The sequence below is a fragment of the Taeniopygia guttata genome, chromosome 3 (assembly GCF_048771995.1).
Source record: "Taeniopygia guttata chromosome 3, bTaeGut7.mat, whole genome shotgun sequence".
In the NCBI taxonomy this organism is placed as follows: Eukaryota; Metazoa; Chordata; class Aves; order Passeriformes; family Estrildidae; genus Taeniopygia; species Taeniopygia guttata.
Genome location: NC_133027.1, coordinates 73,256,475 through 73,276,186, shown reverse-complemented (window position 1 = coordinate 73,276,186; position 19,712 = coordinate 73,256,475). Strand labels below are relative to the sequence as shown.

At 45.4% G+C, this 19,712-nt stretch overlaps 1 protein-coding gene and 1 long non-coding RNA gene across 3 annotated transcripts in view; one reads left to right on the top strand and one right to left on the bottom strand.

The window, feature by feature from the left end:
* The window catches only part of TRIM67 (tripartite motif containing 67), a 41,766-nt gene extending 34,545 nt beyond the window's left edge, over positions 1 to 7,221 (bottom strand). For both annotated transcript variants that reach the window (XM_030268317.4, XM_004176374.5), the window contains exon 1: positions 4,837 to 7,221. In XM_030268317.4, the coding sequence (XP_030124177.1) occupies positions 4,837 to 5,748 (912 nt within the window). In that variant the 5' untranslated portion in view covers positions 5,749 to 7,221. The remainder of the gene's footprint in view (positions 1 to 4,836) is intronic.
* Positions 5,182 to 12,584, top strand: LOC115494386 (uncharacterized). The gene is made up of 2 exons (XR_012055130.1): positions 5,182 to 5,323; positions 9,090 to 12,584. It is a non-coding gene; the product is annotated as an uncharacterized lncRNA (long non-coding RNA).
* Positions 12,585 to 19,712: the final 7,128 nt, after the last annotated feature.

The following is a 19,712-nucleotide window of genomic DNA, read 5'->3' as shown; positions in this document are numbered from 1 at the left end:
CATGCTGAAAAATCCCCAAGTGCTTTCCAAAATGACACTTCTTTTTCATCCAAGTCTGAAATTTTTATAAATGTGGTAGATCCTACTAAACCTGAGATACACTAGGACTTTAAAGGCAAATCTGTCTTCTCAGACTTCTTAGTAATGTCCCTTTGGGGCTCCAGTTTCCTATGCTCCAACTCAACAAATGGGTGAATGTTTCTGCAAAACCTGGGAAAAACCCTTCCTCTAACTTTTGACTGGTAAGGCACATAGAATATATCTTTTTTAAGTCCACCCTCTAGGCCTGAACTCCCCTTTCCTCAGCTAACACCTGAGATCTCTAAGCTGAACCAGAGGCTTATCAGTGAACTTTGAGGACAGGAAGGAAAGAGTGTTTTTGCCCCTGGCAGACCCAGTGATGCATTTTGGGGTCCCAGTGCCCTGAGATGGAGGACTATGACTGTGAGAATGATTAACACCCAGTCAACCCCAAATTTCTGCAGGATTTGCTACTCCAAACGGATCCCTGTAAGTCTAGGAGTCCCAAGAGAATTCACTAAGTGTACTCAAAGAACTGGCTGATGTCATCGCAAGGTTCTGCACCTGGGATAGAGCAACCCTGAAAGTATGTAAGACTGGGGGAACAAGAAGCTGGAAGGTGGCCTCTTGAAAGCACATTAGTGCTAAAATCTAAATGAGAATATGCTTTACAAAATTCATCTGTAACAAATGTAAAGGGAAGACACATCATTGTGCCTATTTCTCAATATTTAAATCTTTGCTATTTTCCTACACAAACCCTTGTTAATGCACAAAAACCTGAAATGATGATGTTTGATATTAACACTACAGGAGGCCACAGAAGCAAACTCCAGGTCCATGAAAAAAATCTCTGTTTTCTGCGAGATCAGGCAATCAAGACTTGAGGTCAGCTTGGCACAGACTGATCCTGTTTGCCCAAGTTTGAAGCCCGCCTTTTTTGATCACACTTTCTGTTCCACTCACAGGGCACATCTGAGCCTCTGATTTGTCAAGATGACACAGAACAAGTTTAAAGCAGCACACGACAAAGCAGCTGGGGTGTAAGAAAGAAAAAAATAGGTGGCAGAAGCACTGTATACTCTGTCATTGACTGTCCTGACCAAATTGTCCCAGGGAGGCAAGGGTTCTGCTCTTTCAAATCAAAACCAATGGTTGGTCCCAACAAAAGTAAAACTTCCACTTTCCCAACATCTGCCCCAGCCCTCCAATAATCTCAAAGTGCATTTCACCAGATCAGAAGAGACAAAACCAGACTGTGGGCATCACAGCAGCTGCAGAAAACCACCACAGATTAACTGTAAGCAGCATATATACCAATGGCAATGGGCACAGTCACTCCTGGCTCCTGGCACACTCCCATCGCAGAGAGCTGCAACAGAAACTCAGCCATATCACTCTCTAAAGGGCTCATAAGCAAATTGATCTGCTCATTAAAACCTGTGGTTGCATTAACTCGACTGCAGCATGAAGCCGAGTAGAAGACCAGATTTCTATTTGTGAAACCCACTTAGAAATAATAGCTTTGTTTTTCCAAGCATTTGTAAAAGATACCTTGCAAATCAGAGGAATTTAGTCATGTACTTCTCATTAAAATCAAGTGGACCTATATGACTAAGCCCTCAGTAAACCAACCAAGCTATAAAAAATGCCTGTACACCCAGAGCAATCTTTCATACCGCAGAAATATTATTGTAAGCCAAACTGAGATGTAACAAGCTGCATTGACCGGGACAATTAATAACTCCTGACAAACGATATTCCACCTGGTGTTATCCTTACTTTAATACCTGGTCTTGCAACCAGTAATCTGAGGGCTGGAGATGGATGCCAAGTTTCTATTTCCACCAATTACAGGAACACAGATATCACAAGGGTAAGTAATTGAACCCAGATGGGCAGGGAAGACCTCTGATTTCAGAAAATGAACCAGATAATGGCCATGTCCTTTTTCAACCAAACAGTTCATGCTCATTTAGCTTGACTTTCCTCAATCTCTCTTTAGCAGCAGATTAACTATTGATTAGATAAACTTGTCCTGGTGTTGAATTTGCACAAAGCCCACATGGTTTTGGGAACACGAGTCTTCAGGTCAGGAAATAAAAGCAGGCATGTGGACTCCTATACTTGCCTGACTGCCCTTGGGCAGAGCTGAAATGTGTCCTCCATCATCCTTCATATTCATAGGTCAGAAGACCTACCTGAATGTGATTACAATAGCACTGTACTTGCTAAGAAGACATGAAAGGATTAAACTTCAACAGAAGACTAAGAGTTTTTGTTAATAACCTTGAACTGCTGGTCCAGATGCATTTTTTAGGCAAGTGAATATAATGAAGTCCAGCTAAACCAGGGGATTTTCATAGATTTGTGTCATTGAAGCCTTGTTTTTATTTTACACCAGTTTTACTTTGTCTGTAGGACAAGTTATACACAGCAGTACAATGGGGAACCTGCACCACTAACAGGGGCCAACCAGTCCAGTACATCTTTGAGATCAGCAGTGCAGCTGAGGGTGAGTGCACATTTCTTTTCATGGCCTGCAGCACTGCCTGGACAAGGTTATACACTCTGTAATTTGCCACTAGGTCACTGTAATAAGACCCAGACAAAGGAGGAGCCAAACAAAGGGCTAACACAAGGAAGGCTTCTTGGTCTAAGAACAAACCTTTCAGCTGCCTCTACCAGCTATGCCTGGAGCATCTGGAGAGAACACATAAGCCTTAAATTATGTTTGGCATAGCAGTCAATATAAGTAATTTATGGTTTGGCCAAAGTAATTGCAGGTAATAAACTTGTAGAAATTGCTGTATCAGAGAACTATTTCTAAGCAGAAGTATCTAATTCCAAAACAATTTGTCTAAATGAATGTGAGATGATGATTTAAGCGGCCTGGCTATACGGTTCCATTATATTTATTTTGTGCCAAGCACATTTTTCTGGAAAATATAATATTCACAAGAGCATAATTTCAGAGTCCCCAAATTATGTAATTTCAAGGGTTTCTTTTTGCTAGAATTTTGACATTGATTGAATATGCAAATCAAGAGAAAAATCATGTTCTGTGATACCTCAGTCACAGAAAAAAATGCAGTAAAAATGCAAGCCAAAAGGTTTTTTTTTCCCATATTTGACAGTAAGAAAGAGAGAAAATAACTGATTCTGAATTTTGATTACACTGGACTAGTCATGTTCCAAAAGACATCAGTTTTAATGCAAGGTAGACCATACTACATCACAAGCTGCTCTCTCATGCTCTCCCAAACATCAGCCACGTTTGAACTGTGAACTCAGACCCTGCTCATCAGAACAATTCTGCTTAGAAATGGATTTTGACACTGGGATATGAACAGCAGCTGCAAATGTTTAATCTGCTGCTTCTGGGCCAAGAGAACTTCTCTGTACAAACACTCATCGTGTTAGGGAGTAAGGATGGCTGAGCTGCTGGCAGAACATTTAAACTGAAACACCTCCAGAAGAAGTTTGTCTTTCTTCTTGGATGGATGAACAATGCAGTTCACCCCAAGGGGCATCTTCTTTGGATCTTAAAATAGAAAACAATTTTTTTGTCTTGCCAAATACTTCAGCCAATCTTGTGCTCAATCACTCCATGGCTGAGGGTGATGGCACCAGTTTTGATTTTGACCTTTCCTGAAAGGACCTCTCTGTGCTTTCTTTACTGCTAACTGCAAGCAGAGAGTAAAAAGAAGGGAATCCTGCAGCCAGCAGAGCTGGTCAAGTGCTCTTTGCACAGCTGTGAGAGAAATCCTTTAACCCCAATACAGCAGGAAGCTCCAAAGGAATGTCCTCAGCTCTCGGATATTGAAGTCCCCTCTCTAAGTTCATACGTATGAACTAATCATTTTTCCAGGGTCCATCATTCTCAGCAAGAAGGAACTAGCTTCATACATATTTTTAACTTCTAAGGCCACGTCTTGCTCTTTATTCACATGGTTGCAAAGCCTTATTTTTAGCAAGGAAAGCATGACCAAGTGACCCACCAGCTCCACCAGACCTCACTAAACTCCTGTGTACCTAAGCAAATGGCTCTGACCCCTCCACAAAGGATTCCAGGGAGGGGTAAGGAGCATCACTTGCAGGGAAGCATGAATCAGCGAGTAACAATACGTGAATCAGAAAAAACTTTACTTCTCCCTAGTCCCCATCTACAAATCCTTATTTATCTTTGTAACCTGAAAGTCCTTCCAGCCGTTACTCCTTGCTTCTTTGGGAACTGAGTGGGAGGAGACCTCTTTAAGGCCCAGGAGAACACCCAGTGCCCATAATCATCTGTGCCACCCTTTCTTGTCTAAAGCATTTGGGTGGGTGTGGGTCACTCTCCCTCATTGACATACAGTTGTGGCAGCTTGCACAGAGTCCTGGATGAAAGAGATGCAGTGAAAAGAAGGAACAACCACCCTGTCACCTCACAGGTAGCTGCTGCCACTGTGAGAGCATGGGAAGGCTGAGGACAGGATGGCCAACGACCCTGTGGAAGGCAAACAAGTTGATGAGATGGACTTAATAATTCCAGCTATCTGCCTGAGACCTCACTGGTCAAGGCCAACATGAGAGGGAGTCTGGGTTTTCCAACCCTGAGCAGAGGCTGTGGGGTCAGCGGGAAGTCAGGAAGGGCCAAAAACCTATGAGCACTATTCTGAAGGGAAAAAAGTCTGAGAGGATGATGGACACGAAGAACCTCATGTCCCACAAACTGCACTCACCGTTGGGGCACTGGGATGAACAAACCGCAGTGCTGAGCATCACCCCAGCTCTGAGCATCGCCCCAGCTCCCAGCCGGCTGCCGGGACTCACCTTGTGCTGCTTCCACATGGCTCCCAGGGCCTTTACGTCGTGCTTGCTGTGCTTGCCCTCCTCCAAGCACTGGTAGCAGACGGGGCTGCGGCAGCTCACGCAGTACATGCTGTAGTTCTCCAGGTCGTGCTCGGCGCACGTCGGCAGCTTGCGGCCGCCGCCCGCCCCCTTCCCGCCGCCGCCGTCCCCGCCGCCGCCGGGGGCGCCCGGGTGAGCGGGCGGCGGGGCCAGGCGGTGCTTGGCGAAGGGCCCGCGGGCCGGGTGGCAGCGGAGCTGGCATGCGGCGCAGTACAGCACCTCGCACTGCTCGCACAGCACGGCGGCCGGCTCGGGCGGGCTGCGGTCGCACAGCTGGCACTTGGCGGCGGCGGCGGCGGCGGCGCGGCCCTGCTGGTAGCGCTGCACGATGGCCTCCAGCAGCCGGTTGCGCTGGAAGCCGCGGAGCCCGCGCTGGTCCAGGGACGCGCTCCGGTGGCACTGCGGGCAGGTGAGGGAGGAGCTGGCGGGGCCGGCGCCCCGCGGAGCCGCTGCCGCCCCCGGGGGCGCGGGCACCAGCGGCAGCACCCGCACGCCATTGGGGGACTTGAGGCTGGGGGTGTAGGAGCCGTAGCCGCTGTCGGTCTCGCTGTGCAGGCTCAGCTTGTCCGCGTGGTCCCCGCCGCCGCCGCCCGCCGCGCTCTCCGAGTCCGGGCAGGCGGCGGAGCCCGCGGCCGCTCCCGGCCCCGCTCCCGGCGCGGCGGCGGGCGGCGCGGGGCCCCGAGAGTGGAGCAGGGGCGGCAGGTGCTGCTCGCTCTCCGGGGTCTGCACGGCGATGGTGCGGGCGCAGGGCAGGCAGACATTGTGCGAGCAGGGCAGGATGATGGGCTCCCGGAACAGCGAGCCGCACACCGGGCACTTCAGCTCCTCTTCCATGGCCGCGGCGCGGCTTTGTGCGGGGGCTCCTCAGGCGGGCGGCGCGGGGTCGCCGCCGGCTCCCCCCATTCCCCGCGGCACCCCCTCCGCCGCCTCCCTCCGCTCCGGGCGCCGGGGCGAGGCCGGGAGGGCTCCGGGCGTCGCCGCCGCCCCGCGCGGTTCAGCACCCGCCGCGCAGACAGCTCCGCACGGCCGGGCCAGCGCCGCGCCGCGGGAGCCGCCCGGCGGCCGCGGGCTGCTCGGGCCGGGGAAAGGCTGCCCGCCGGGACTGTGGTAACGCTGGTGGTGGCATAGAGTAATAATATATGGGGAAGGGAGGCGGGGGGCGGAGGCAGGGCAGGAGTAGGAAGGGGCGGGAAGAGCCCTTTCCAGCAAATAAAGTGGTCGCTCTCTCTACGGCTGGGAAAGGCTAAAACATTATTTAAAGGATCTCTACACAGAGATGTCTTCATATGTTTAAATAAAGCCATTGTTTGGGTAGCAGATTGAACGCAGGCGGGGTTTCGTTATCTCTAGTAGCCCTCTTTCCCGTCCCCGAATTAAAGGAGGATGCTCACCAACAAGCTAAGCTCGTGCCTCTCCTTCACACGGCTCTCACCATGCTGGAGCACGACCAAGATACACAAAATGTCAGGCATTGACAGAGGGAGGGATGAGAAAGGGGTTAAAAGGGAAGAACGAACCCCGGCTACGAGCGCTGTGGCTGGCAGGGGCGGCAGAGCGCAGCGAGCAGGGGACGTGCCACATCGCCCGAGCTCCCAGCCCTGTGACCCCAACAGGAATCTGCTGCGAAGATAAATCAGAAATGACAGCTGAGGGTTTATGAACTGAAAATAACCATCCTTAGAAGAAAGAAACCAGCAGCGGGAAATCCCCCATCTGTTTTGTTTACATGTGCTTAGCGTGGATGTAGCAGTGGTTTATTTCATAGTGAAGAGACTATATGTAAGAGTGAGTTCACTGATTGTTATTATTGTTATTCGTCAATCTTGTTTAACATCCACTACCATATTAAGCTCAATTCTATAAGTAGATACTTATTTTTCGGGGGTTTTTAAATGCAAACTGGTCTTTTCAGAACAGCTGTTTAAAAAAAATGAGGAACTGAGTGGTATTGAATGAAAAGAAATTAAAAAAATATCAAAAGAGATAACATATTAAAACATCATAACATTTCTCAGTAAATGACAAGGGTTTTCGTGACACTGGTTAGGAAAGGGTTTTCTAGTTTCAGGGTTTGCTTTTGCCAGACTGTTAAAATGGTTGATGCACAGAAAAGGAGGAATGGGGTCAGAGAGTAGGAATATATTAAAGCTTCAAATTTTTTCAGTCTTTCCTCTCTGGAGTTCCTTTGTGTATCTTGCCCAGCCACTCTCATGACAAGCTGAGAGGAAAAAATCCCCAAGGGGTTTAAAGTTTTGTAGTTCCCCATTTCAGGGTGAAAAGCAGCAAGTTTGGTGTCTGGCACATAGTAGAAACAGCCATGACCCACATAAACCTGCCTGTCATCCAGCTAGGAATCTTCTTCTTTTATGTGACCTCTGTGCCGAGATTGAGAGTTTCTAGACTGTGTGTTTGGGCTACCTCCAGCCAGAAACTTCAATACTGCAAGAAGTGTTCTGAAACACCACTGATTTCACAGCTACCTTATGCTACTACATAGTAAGAAAAACCCGTGGGTGAAATACTGTTATCTTCATAGTGGCTGTTCTCTGCTCTACCATCTGTCAGCAGCAGGAGTGGATGTACTTTAAAGATTTCTTGCAGACCTATAGGGGAATCCAAGTCATAAATTTCAAGTCTATGTTGAAAGCCATAATCCTAAAGGTAATTATGAAGGCATGGTAGCTTTTTCATGGACCTTTGACTTCTTTCTCTACCTGTCCTGTGTGGAAGCTGGCAGTGATCATAACATGCATATAGTAGCATCAGGTCTGAGACATCAGAGAAAAAAAGAACACACAGGAAAATGGTGGAAATATAAAGTATGAACACCAAACCTGACCAGCTACCTTTTATAGCTGCTTTTTAGCTGGGGATTGCAATTTCCAGAGTTCTAATACACTGAATTTTACATATCCATTTCCAATCCTACTCTAGAGTTTATTTTAAATCCTAGAATCGTTGGCACTTGACACAGGAAATGGCAAGAAAGAAACCATCTCAGAAGCACATTCTCTTTCAAACACAACTTTTCTTCTCTCCCCAGACCTGACTTCACCTGAGACCATATAACTATAGTAGGTGACATTTGAAATGGAGATTGAAAAGGTGATCTGTTCTTCTCTGTTCTGTGGTGTGACTTTTACATCATTCAGGGTCTTTTTAAACCTGCTGAGTGAGTCTGAAATGCTAATGCCCAAGAGAGGTATGGCTTTGAGACCAGGCAGAGCTACACTTGTTTACCTGTCCTACTGGTCCCAGAACAGCCCTTGTTGCCAAGGAGTTGTAAAGTTTCAGTGCAGAAACCTTCATCCCTATGGCACCAGAGACTGCTGCTGGAAGTAACACCTACCTTAACAATATTCAGTGCTCTGATGAGTTTAGGTTGCACAGGACAGATTCTTCTCCTTATATAAAGTATTTCTCTATATAACTGTGTTGCTGCTGATGGAAATGAACAGTTAAAATATCACTGTAACCCATACTATGCCAGGGGTCAGAATGGAAACTGGTCTAAGAGTTGAAAAATGTCACTGAGCTTGAGCAGACTGACCTTGGAAATCCTTACTCTTGATGAGGAACAGATCCCACCAAGATGATTCCACTAATTTTAGTTGAATGATTCAGAAAGAAGTATTTGGTCTGAGCCTGAAATACTCGAGCCTTTACTATGTTTTGTAATCAAGGTATTATTATAATGGTTATGATCCCTATCATTTTTCATCTTTTTTATGTTCAAACAAATCTTTAATCTGTTAGAGCTGTAGCAGTGTATGGATAACCTAGAGACCCTACACTGGCAGTCCTAGCTTTGATCTTCATTTTAATACTTCAGTATCACTAGTATCATCCCCTTAAACTACTAACCTTTGTAAGAACTTATTAGCATCTTTTATATCCTCCCAATGGAAAAAAAAAAAAGCCAATGAGGTTTATTTATAGATTTACATAAAAAAAAATAGAAGGCAAGTTGTGGTACAACCCTGCAGAAAGGAGAGATTTGATTAATCTTTCTTCTCTAGCTTTATTTCTTATGTCTTTTCATTCTGCTTGTTGTGACATTTTTGTTGACTTTTCCTTCCTTTTCTTGTATTTTTTATATTTTATATTGCCCTCACATATTAACCCATTTTCTGATCCTTTTCCTTCTTTATTTTCTCATTTTTTTCCTTCAACAGCTGTCCACCAAGGTCACTTCACTTTATTCAGTTTTCTTCTTTTACCACTGGTGTTTCTCCATGGGGAATTTTTTGATTCCAGTATTCCAACATTGCTTCCACTAATGGGCATCACTCCAAGCGCACATTCTCTCATCTGAAGGGCAACAGGGAAGAAAAAGGATCTTATCTCCACAGGTTCTAATTCTATTGCAAGGAGGAGAACAGAGAAATAGTTCACAAGAGCAGAGAAGATGAAATGCGCCTGGGCTAAAGCCAGCAGTTTGTGTGGTAGTGTGAGCTGAAGAGTTCCACTGCCTTGTTAAAAACGCGGGGTGCTCAATTATCAGCAGGGGATGCCCTCAGCAACCACAGTGGACAACACAGCTGCACTTGCTGCCCATCTCTGAATTTTAGGCTGGATTCTAAGCAGTGGCTGCACACCCCCCACACCTCAGCATTGCTCCTATGCATAATAAAAAAACAGAGCACAATGTAATCTCTCCTGTCTGCTTATTCTTCATCATGTTCTTTACCTAGACTCTTCTTCCCAACACTACCAGCTCCACTTGGGGCTGACACTGCATGTTCTGTTTGTAGGGTGATGTGGCAAAGAGGCATAGGAAGGCAGACTGCCACTGTGGCTTAGAGGAAAAGCTGATCTATATGGCCCATGGATCAGGGAGCTTTGGAAATGGCAGCTGTGCTCCTTGGGTTTGCAGATTTGCATTAGGTATATTATGTAGGTGTAAGTGTTTTGAAATTGATTTTGTTTGGTGCTGCTTTGGTTGGGGTTTTTTTGAGCATGCATTTAAGTAGCTATTATGTTATTTAGGGTTTTCAAATATTTTCACATTGATCTGTGAAAATGATCATCTGCCCACGAAAGGAGGGATGGCAAAGCTTGGCAGCAGCCCAGAACAGTGCCACAGCAGCATGGCCACTGATAAAAAGCTTATCTGTTGGCTAGCAGAAGACTGTATCTGTAATAGAAATGCAGCTACATATTGAATTTTCTCTGTCAGGCGAGTAAATCTGCCATGAAGAATGTAAATCACAGCTGAGGACATCTCCATACAATGGAATTTTATTCAGAATGTCTGCTAAGTATATGTTTGTTATAATGCTTAAATGGCAAAAAATGGTGCTTCATCCTAAATATTGCTCAACAAATACTCACAATTCTAAGTCTGCTTCAGCCATACAAGAATGAAATTCAATACAAAGAAAAATAGTGCTTTAAACATATATGCCAACAAAAAGTGGTAGGTTGGCGCACTCAAATCTCAGTAACAGGCCAGTTTCAATACTTCTTAACAAATTCATATTTAAAAGAAAGCACAAAGAAAGCACAAAAGGCACTAACCTATAATCAGGACTCTTGAAAAACAAGAGCTCATATTTCTGTGATGCTGTAAAAATACATCAGCCTGCAAGACTTTGGAATTACTCCAGGGACATCTTGGCTTTCCTGCTGTGCCAGGAATCCTCTCTTTCTTGCTGCTTTTGTGCAGTGGAGTGAGATACTTGTCCTTCAATGCTGCAGTTCAACTTGCAAGCAGCATCCTCAGGGGTGCTTGCTCTTTTGAGAGGTGAGAGGACAAGGACACCGGACCCTGAGCAGCTGCGTGTGAGGGACAGCAGGGAATGGGGCCCTGCTGGGGACACATTTCAGATCACCAAAGAGTTAACATCCTCACAGCGTGATTGTTAGAGTTCATGTCACATTTGCTGCCTTTTTAGAAAGTAACTGTAAACTTCTCCTAGAGATGAGTTGGTTTCAATGGCATTACAGCAGAGACTGGGTTAGGGTTCCTCATTTGTTCCCTAAGCCAGTTTGAGGAGAGAGGGTTGTAGGAAGCTGTTCTGAGCATGGGTTTGCAGTCTACCTCAACCCTCTGCACATGTCCTGACATGGTTCCCTGCTCCCTCAGCTGTCCCTATGGTCATTCTGATCATGCCTCTAAAGAAAAGTGTACACAGCACTTTAAGAAAGTCAAGGATTACATAAAATCCAAACCCGTCCCAATATCCTCTTTTGGCAGGAAGGCTGGAAGCAGGAAGGAAAAAGTTGTGGCATCCCAAGCATTGGGGCGTGGGAGGGAGTAGACGAGGGACAAACACCCCCACAAATGAAACAAGGGACAAGTAATCTCAACATTGAAGCACTGGTGTTTCCTAAGAGCAAAAGAAGGGCTGAAGGAAAACATATTTGGAAAAGAATCCAGGCTGGGTTAGGCACTTGTATATACAGCTGTAAAGTGGAGGTAAATTGCCACCATGTGGCAATCTCTTCTCATGTAAAGAAAACACTTACACAAAGGGAGTAGGGAAGTTTGGTCCCTGAAAGGGTGGGCAGTGTTCTGCGAACTGGGCTAGGGAACTAATCCAAGTGTGACTCACTGAGAAAGGCTTCTTCTCAAGAAGGGTGGGCTAAGTAGCTTTTCTCCTTTACTAAATGTAAGGGAAAACAAAAAGTGCTATCCTTGTTTAGCAAGAGACAGCTAACGAGGAAATCTCCCTGAGCAATGAAGAATCTATAAATACCCTGAGAGATGGGCTTTGCTCTTCTATTCTGCAAGTAGCTCAAGTGAGCCCTGAACGTGTATTTGAAAGAACGAGAGACCTGTCAAACCTGCCTTCACTGTAGGTACTGGGACAATATTTACATGGAGTTCTAGAGGGTTTGACCAAAGCCTCCCCTATGTACTGCAATGCCATGCAGGAGCATCACAAATGGGGAGCCTTGCAAGCTGCATTGAGAAATGAGGGGTAGGAGCCAAGAAAAATGTAGATTATAAGTGTGAGTGGGGCCAGATTGACAGTTTGCAGAAACAGAGGCTGCCTTGAGCTTCCCCTTCTCTTTTCAGCTTTGTTTCTGATATGTAAATAAGAACTCCCACATTGCTAGGTACGAGAGAATCAAGACAAGAGAGGCCTCTAATGTGTACAGGGACTCGGGTCCTGCCAGTTGGGGATGAGATGAGCACTGTAATCCGGCATAAATCTGTGTCACCACTGTACAGGAAGGTTCTTTCTGACACCACCCCCAGCTGCCCCCCACTTACAGCAGCTTTCAGAGAGCCACAAGCATTAATCCAGACCAGGACAATTAGCTTTCAGCATCAGCATCTTGATTCAGAGGTGCCTGTGCCTACACAAGGACAGGAGTGAGGAGAAATGGCCCTTGCAGCACCACTGAGAATTTGTACGAGATCCATAAAGCCATGTCTGTGGTCTGAGACATCAGCATCAGTCAAGTGGGGAGGCAAGTCCACCAGATGCCAAGCTTTTTTCATCAACACACCTCACCTACATGAGATTTATGCATCCTTCTCTTCAGCAGCCCATTGAGCTGCCCAGTAGGAGGGAGCAAACAGACGTCAGCCAAATCAATCACACTCACACCAGCAATGCATTCTTTAACTTCATTTAGTATTACATTTCCTGATTTGAAAAACACCTTCATTCTGCTTTTGTCCTCTCTTTCCCTTTGCTAAATTTTCCTTTTATCTATGACAGCATCTTTGAACACTCTTATATAAGCACAGAGATTCTGCTTCCCTCTTCCTTATGTTGCTTTCCCTTGCTACTCTTCACTGCTCCTTGATGCAGAGAAACTCCCTCGATCCTTCACCTTCCCCTCCTGACTCCTTTGCAGCCTTTCTGCCTTTCTCCCACTACTTGTCTCACAAACAGAGGCCTCCTCCTTCCAAAGCTCTGCTTGTTCCCCACTTCACACCGAATCCAGCCCTGACTGGGGGTCAGCCCCATGGACATGAAGAACATGAATCCTACAAAGAGGTGGGGTTTATCCCACTCCTCCTCTGTACCAGCTATGGGCAGAAACCCTTATTCAAGAGTAGGAAGATGTGTCTGTCTGTCCCTTGGGCACAAAGGATTGTCCTTTTCCTGCCCTCACTGCAGAAGGACCAGCCTGCTGATTGGGCATGATGCTGACCAGGAGGTTTTCTTTGTCACGTCACTGTGATACAAGTGGCAGAGGATCCTCCCTGGGGAGAGCCCCTTACATAAGAGATTTTATTTGTCAGTGTGCATTGCCAAATGCCAGCCCAAAACGGAAGCACAGCAGAGAGGTTTGTGTAAAGATAAAGAAAGCAGCATCACTCAACACCTGTGCAGCTCCAGCAATCTGGGTCAGAGGGAAGCTGTCACCATTTAGCCTACTGAGAAATTCTAATGTAGAAGAAATGCAAGACCCTCTCTGGTCTGGAATCAAGAGGTAATCAAATCTCAAAAGAGAACTATGAATCCCACAGACACACCAGGCAGTCTGGTCCATCATATTCTAATTCTTATTTACATCAAACTTTGCACCATTTCCTCCACTGATTTCAAGTGCTTGAGCTTCTTTTTTATCATAGCCTGTACATAACATGAAGCATGCACAGAATCAAGTATAAACACCAGCTAGTTCCTCTATATGCTTCTGCTATTGTCCTGTAGAAATGGCTAATACGCTTTCAGGCCTCCTGTTCATTCCACAAACTTCATGATTTTCCAGTACACATCACATGGGAAACCAGAATTCCATAAATTGCACTCCTCAAAAAAAAAAAAACCCAAACCATTACCAATCTGATTTCAATTTTCTTCTTGTACTTGCTTTGATACCCACTAAGATAAATGAAATGGCAATATTTGTGAAATACCCAATCTACTGCATGTGTATTTAAAATCAAATCTGTCAGCATATTACCCCAGCTGTAGAGATTAGTCAGAATCTCCCTCCTCAACTTTTCCCTCCTAAGTCTCTTGCTGGGCTCTTGCTTCCTATGAGTTGATTCCACTTTTAATTTTATGTTTCCATCAATAGAGAAGAGTAAAACAGCTGGAGGGAACAGATAAGGGACTTAGTCCACTACCACCATCATCCAACTCCAAATTGGATTGACTGGCTGAGTGCCCCCAAATCCTCCATGGATACTCAATTTAATAGAAAGAAAAAGACTCCCCACACAAAGAAAAATATGCAGAAAATAATAAGACCACTTTATGAAACATAATAGTTTCAGCAATGTGCATATGATTATATCCTTAATTCAAATGAAATGCAACAGACAATCCTTTTATGTTAACCATGGAAAAAATAACCACAGCTGATGATTTAATTTGTCCTTTTACTAAATGATTTAATTTTAGCAAGCTGTTATCCAATGAAGAACATTAAACAGGGCTATATCGCATCAGCCTAACAATTTCTGGTCCACCTTATCTGTGACAGCAGCCAATAAAGGGAACAGGGGGAAGTGCAAAAAAAACAGATGGGAAAAAATGCTAAGGAGAATTTGAGGAAGATGAAAAATAGGATAAAGCAGGTGAAGGAACTAAAATAATTCCCTTAGTTAGACTGAGGCTTTACTCCCATGGATGAGCACACATGGATTTCTAGAGAGGCAGCTCCAAGCAGGATCAGTGCTTACAGGGAGCAGTACTCTGGGCTGTGCATGACTGGTCCCTTACCTGATGGCAGCATTGGAGATCAGCTGTCCTGCCTGCACAGACAGAGCCTCAGGGATTTGGCCAAACATTAATTTTTAATTTGTTTTTCCTTTTAACTTGACATAGTGCCCCTAAGATTCAACCAGTTTTAACTCCAAACTGAAATTATATATCTTCAAAGCATGTGTTGGCGTCTTCTGTAATTGGTCAGTTAATGGGAAAATTAGGATTGTAATAGTCCTACCAAACTCCTTTGTCCCAAAACAGGCAGATCTCTGCCCTAGTGCTATTTTGTGCTGGCCCCATCTCTCCCTCTCACTAGTCTCCTTTAAATTATTCCATTTGGCTTCACGACTTGCCTTCCCTTGATCTCCTAATAGGATGGTGAGCCCCTGACCTCTTTCCAGGAACTCTGCTTGAAACCCAACCTTTCCAGACTGCCAAACTTCCATTTGCTCCTCACTTCTTCCTGCTGTGCCATCAGTCTCATCAGCCTCTTTCTAAAAATTGAGATTTTGATTTTCTTTCATTTTTTTTTCTGCTAGGAAAACTCAGTGTAGCCTATTCGCTGCTCAATCACCACAGTAGTTGCTGAGTAACAAAGAGTCAGTGGAACATCACAGCATTTGTAGCGGCTCATTTAACAGCACCACAAATGTTTTGTACAAGGAGAGCACCATGATTTCTATTTGTTCCTGATATTTGGAATATCTCCAGCTCAAATGCTGCTGTGTTTGGATTTTTTTTTTTTTTTTTTTTCTGATTTGGTAGAACAGAGTCTCCATTCATTCTATGTGCACAACACAGGTTCCCAAGCAAGAAATGGAGGGTGGGATTGATTCCACGTAGAGACCGTGGCTCGTCCCTCCATGGGGCAGGTGCCTTTGGCTGCAGGGACCTGCTGCCCGCTGCCCTGCTGTGCCCACGTTGCCCCAGCAGCTAGCAAGGTTACCCCTGACATTCCCCTTCAAGGTGGGTCAAGCTGGATCCAGGTGGGAAATGCTGCCTGCAGGGACTTGGCTGCCTGAATTACAGCAGCACCCGCAGTGGGGGCTGGAGAGGTACTGCAGATGTCAGCACTGGAGGAGAAGGGGTGCGAGCATCATTCCTTGGGCAAAAGGCCAGGTTGCACAACAGGTCCCCAGCCCCACTCACTGCCCTACCTGCTTCTGGGTGTCAGGCTATTTCTGGCCTTGCTGGCAGCCCTCTCAGTTCCTACAATGGCTGCAGGTAGCGATGTTAGCTGACATTCAGTTGTAATTGGCCCTCATCCCCAAGGACACAGAGCAGAAATAAGGAAGGCTATGCTATAAATGTACTGAAATAGGCCACACACCCTTGTCTGGAGGGCCCTTCATCTCTCCTGCCACCGTCTTGCCTAGGCGACAAATGAGACTGCAGGTTCTCCGTGGTGCCTGTCCCAGGCACATGGCCAGGAGCAGCCTTCCCCCTGCACTGGAGATGGTCCGGCACTGGTCCCACTGTGGGCACTGATCCTCTCTACGGCCTCTGGTGTCTTGAGGAACATTCCCCTGGTCCTCCTCATCGTCTCAGTAACTCCCTAATACCGGCTGGATCACTTTGGGGATTGCTGTGCAGGGCAGTGGGTTCAACCATTTCTTCAGTGGAAGCCATCATTACCAATATTCTAATCTGAGGTGCAAGGGCCTGTGACAAACACCCCCTGCTCAGGCAAAAGGCTGGACATTCTAAGCTTAAAACCGGGTGATACACAGGTTGGCTTGTTGGTAGTGACATCATCAGTGACATCATTATTTGAGACAACAGAGGTCTCAAAAGAGGAGTAGAATGTTTTATCATACATGTAAATTTCTTGTGTGGGTGTATTTACATAAGATATACCTGTTGATCATCTCTGAGTAATTACAGGTGGCTTTTCTGTATTTCCATCACAACCCAGATAGGGTGTATGGGAATTAGGGGTGAATGAGGTCTGCAGGAATTCTAGAAGGGGCTTCTGAGGTGACCCCAGTGAGATAAGAAAGACACTCACCTTCTGCCTGCCTCTTCCTCTTTAATATTTAAAATTTCAAATAGTTTTACTTAGCCATTAGTCAGTCCACTAATAATAATTACAGTGACAATCGCAACATCACTGTAAGCCATAAACAGTGGGTTTCTGATGTTCTAAGACACTCCATTAGTTGAATGGTATTATAAAAAAAGTTCAAATTTTTTTCTGCATTTTTTAAAATTGTACATGTCTCTGTAAAAAGTAAAGACAGTATGCTTTGAATCTGTAATATAAAAAAAGCAGCTGCCTTGACCTTCCAGCAACACAAATACAGCACAACAAACTGTATACATATACACCCCAACCTCGGTCTGCAAAGCTGTTAACAAATACCTATTTTACATTTAGTCACTAACTGCTGTTCAAGGTTTCTCTCTAGATGCCCAGGGACAGGCTAAACATCACTTTGATTACAGAGTGGTGCATATCCCCATATTTTGAGCTAGCAAAAGTAGTTCCTCTGATAGCTAAAGAAACAGCCAGTGGTGATTAAAACAAGAAAATGTCCTGGGGAAGTGTTTGAAGTGAACTGCAGGCCCTGATCAAAGCACAGGTATTGTAAGCACACAAGGCTAGCAGGAAGAAATCCTGTGTTTTATTAGACCAGCACACAGTACTGGAGAAAATGGGAAACTTTTCATACAAGAGCCTTTCTTCAGCTCTGTCATTTGGTGTAATAAAAGGTGTTGTGTTTTCCTACCTATGTTGTCTCTCTTCTGTTCACAGACCACTGCTGAGCCAGTACTCCTGCTGCTATAGCAGAGGAAAGTCTTGCTGGCAGACATGATTGATGCCACACAGTCCCACACTTTAGGGGAATAATCTCAGAGTTTAATTATTCCAGTAGAGAAATGCAACGAGAATTTATCTGAATTATTGAAAAAGAGCTCTTTCAGAGAAAAAAGAAACAAGCAGCTGAAAGATATATTTGTCAAAACCCAACAATTCCATTGCAACAATAGCAAAAATCTATTTTCAACATGATTCAGGTTGCCACAGAGCAAAGCTGTCTATAGTCTCTGTCTTCTACAATTGTTCTCTGGCTTTGTTCAACTTTATTCCAGTGGCTTCAGATACTTGTTTCTTAATCTGTAGCTATGCACCCCTCTGCCCTACCTGTTTGTCTGTTTGCCAAACTGAGGCAATAAGAGCTCTTCTGGCACTTTCTCTCAAGAGCTGTGAGATTGACAAGAAGCACATCTGACAGCAAGTAGAAAGCTGAGAGGAGCCCTCTCCAACTCACATTTGCAAGGGGTTCATCGCTTCTCAGCTTTTCCTCCTCTCTCAGCAGCAGCTTTCTCCATCCTGAGGCCTTGCAATCTCTGCAGGGAAGGAGGCTGAACTGCTGATAAGAGCCTGAGCCACGTGACATGGCAGAGGGACAACAGTGAGATGGGAAGAAGAAGAGAAAGGTGATTAACTAGGATGAGAATTCCTGCAAAGGCAGTGTTTGACATTGAGGTAGGCAACAACTTGAAGAAGAGCAAGCCTCAAGTTCACGTTTTGGCTACAGAAGGACATGAAACAGATTTTGGGATTGGAATTAATTTCTCTTGAACAGATAGCTGGATGCCCTAGAAGGCCGTGGGATAAGACTGAACAGGGGGAGACAGGCACTAGTCCTGGGAGGTGTGTGGCTCTTCAGTACGTAGCTTGTTGAAACCACCTCCCCTTCAGTGGGCTGTGTGAGAGGTTCATTCGCGGGAAAAAGAAGACAAGGCCAAGAAGGACAAAATGTTAATCCAAGCCTTTATTTTTTTTTTTGCCACTAAACTGAATTCATTAGTGAAAAATTTTGATTGAAGGTAATGCTGATACATGCTCCAGCTGTAGATCTGCCAGTTTGCTTCCAAGCTGTCTGTGATCAGAGAAACATTTTCCCCATCCAGCTCTGCTGCCAAACAGGCAGGCAAGCAGGAGTGACACAGGGTGGCCGACTAATTTCCAAATGTCAAAGTTTGCCTTTAACTGTCTCCCTCCTCCCCACAGTTTTAGAGAGGTAGAACTACCTGTTTGTAATGGCTGTGCCTTGGACAAAAGAACTGTTATTGCTCTTGGCACACTGGCTACCAGTGCTGACCACTGCTCCTGAAGTCTCATCACACAGTAATCCCTAAGGAATGCATCTTCATCTGTTTCTTCAGGGGATGTTTTTTCTCACTCTGTGCAATATTTTGTGAGCAAAATACTACTGTGAATTCCTGTGTAAATGTCACTTGCACTTTCCTTGTCAATGAAGAGCGAGTTCTTGCTACAGATCCTGGCTTTGTAGCATGTACCTGTTTATTCCTCTTACAGGCAGACACAGCACCCTGTGTACAAGACTCTCTCCAGAGAGCAGGTAAATAGTTTAACAATAACACATCACCAAATGTATTTCCTCTCAGCCCAGAGGCAGAAGAGACAGTATTTCCACAAATAAACACAGTACTCATCTATCCAGTCTTTCCATATTCCTGCAGACAAACACCTGGGGAAAGAGATGAAATTGTAACCTTTCCCTGAAAGCCACTGAAAGTCCTTTCCTGTCTAGGACATGGCACAGTGGAGGTCTTCACTGGAAATATTGCAGACATCTGTGACACATTACACCAAGACCATGGTCTGTAAATCCCCAAAAGCTCTTAATGAAAGATTGAACTCTGCAGCAGTCAAAAATCAAATGCTGAGATATGTGCTGAAGAAAACAAGAAAGCTCTCCAACAGCTGAGAATCAGAGTGGCAGCAATGTCCATCAGCTAGTGCCCATCATCAGCTCACGCTGCAGACTGCGAGATGCGTGAGATGCAGCTGTGCTCTGCTGAGGCTGTAACGCCTCTGGAAACTCTCAGAGTGATGTAAAATTGGATAACCCCATCTGTAAGTCACATCACAATATAAGAAAGATATTAAGCTGCTAGAGAGTGCCCAAGGGAGGGCTACAAAGATGGTGAAGAGCCTTGAGGGGAAGCCGTATGAGGAGTGGCTGAGGACACTTTGTTCAGCCTGGAGAAAAGGAGACTGAGGGGAGACCTCATTGCAGTTACAGCTCCCTTGTGATGGGGAGAGGAGGGGCAGACACTGATCTCTTCTCTGTGGTGACAGTGACAGGACATGAGGGAATGGCCTGAAGCTGAGTCAGGGGAGGTTTAGGTTGGATATTAGGA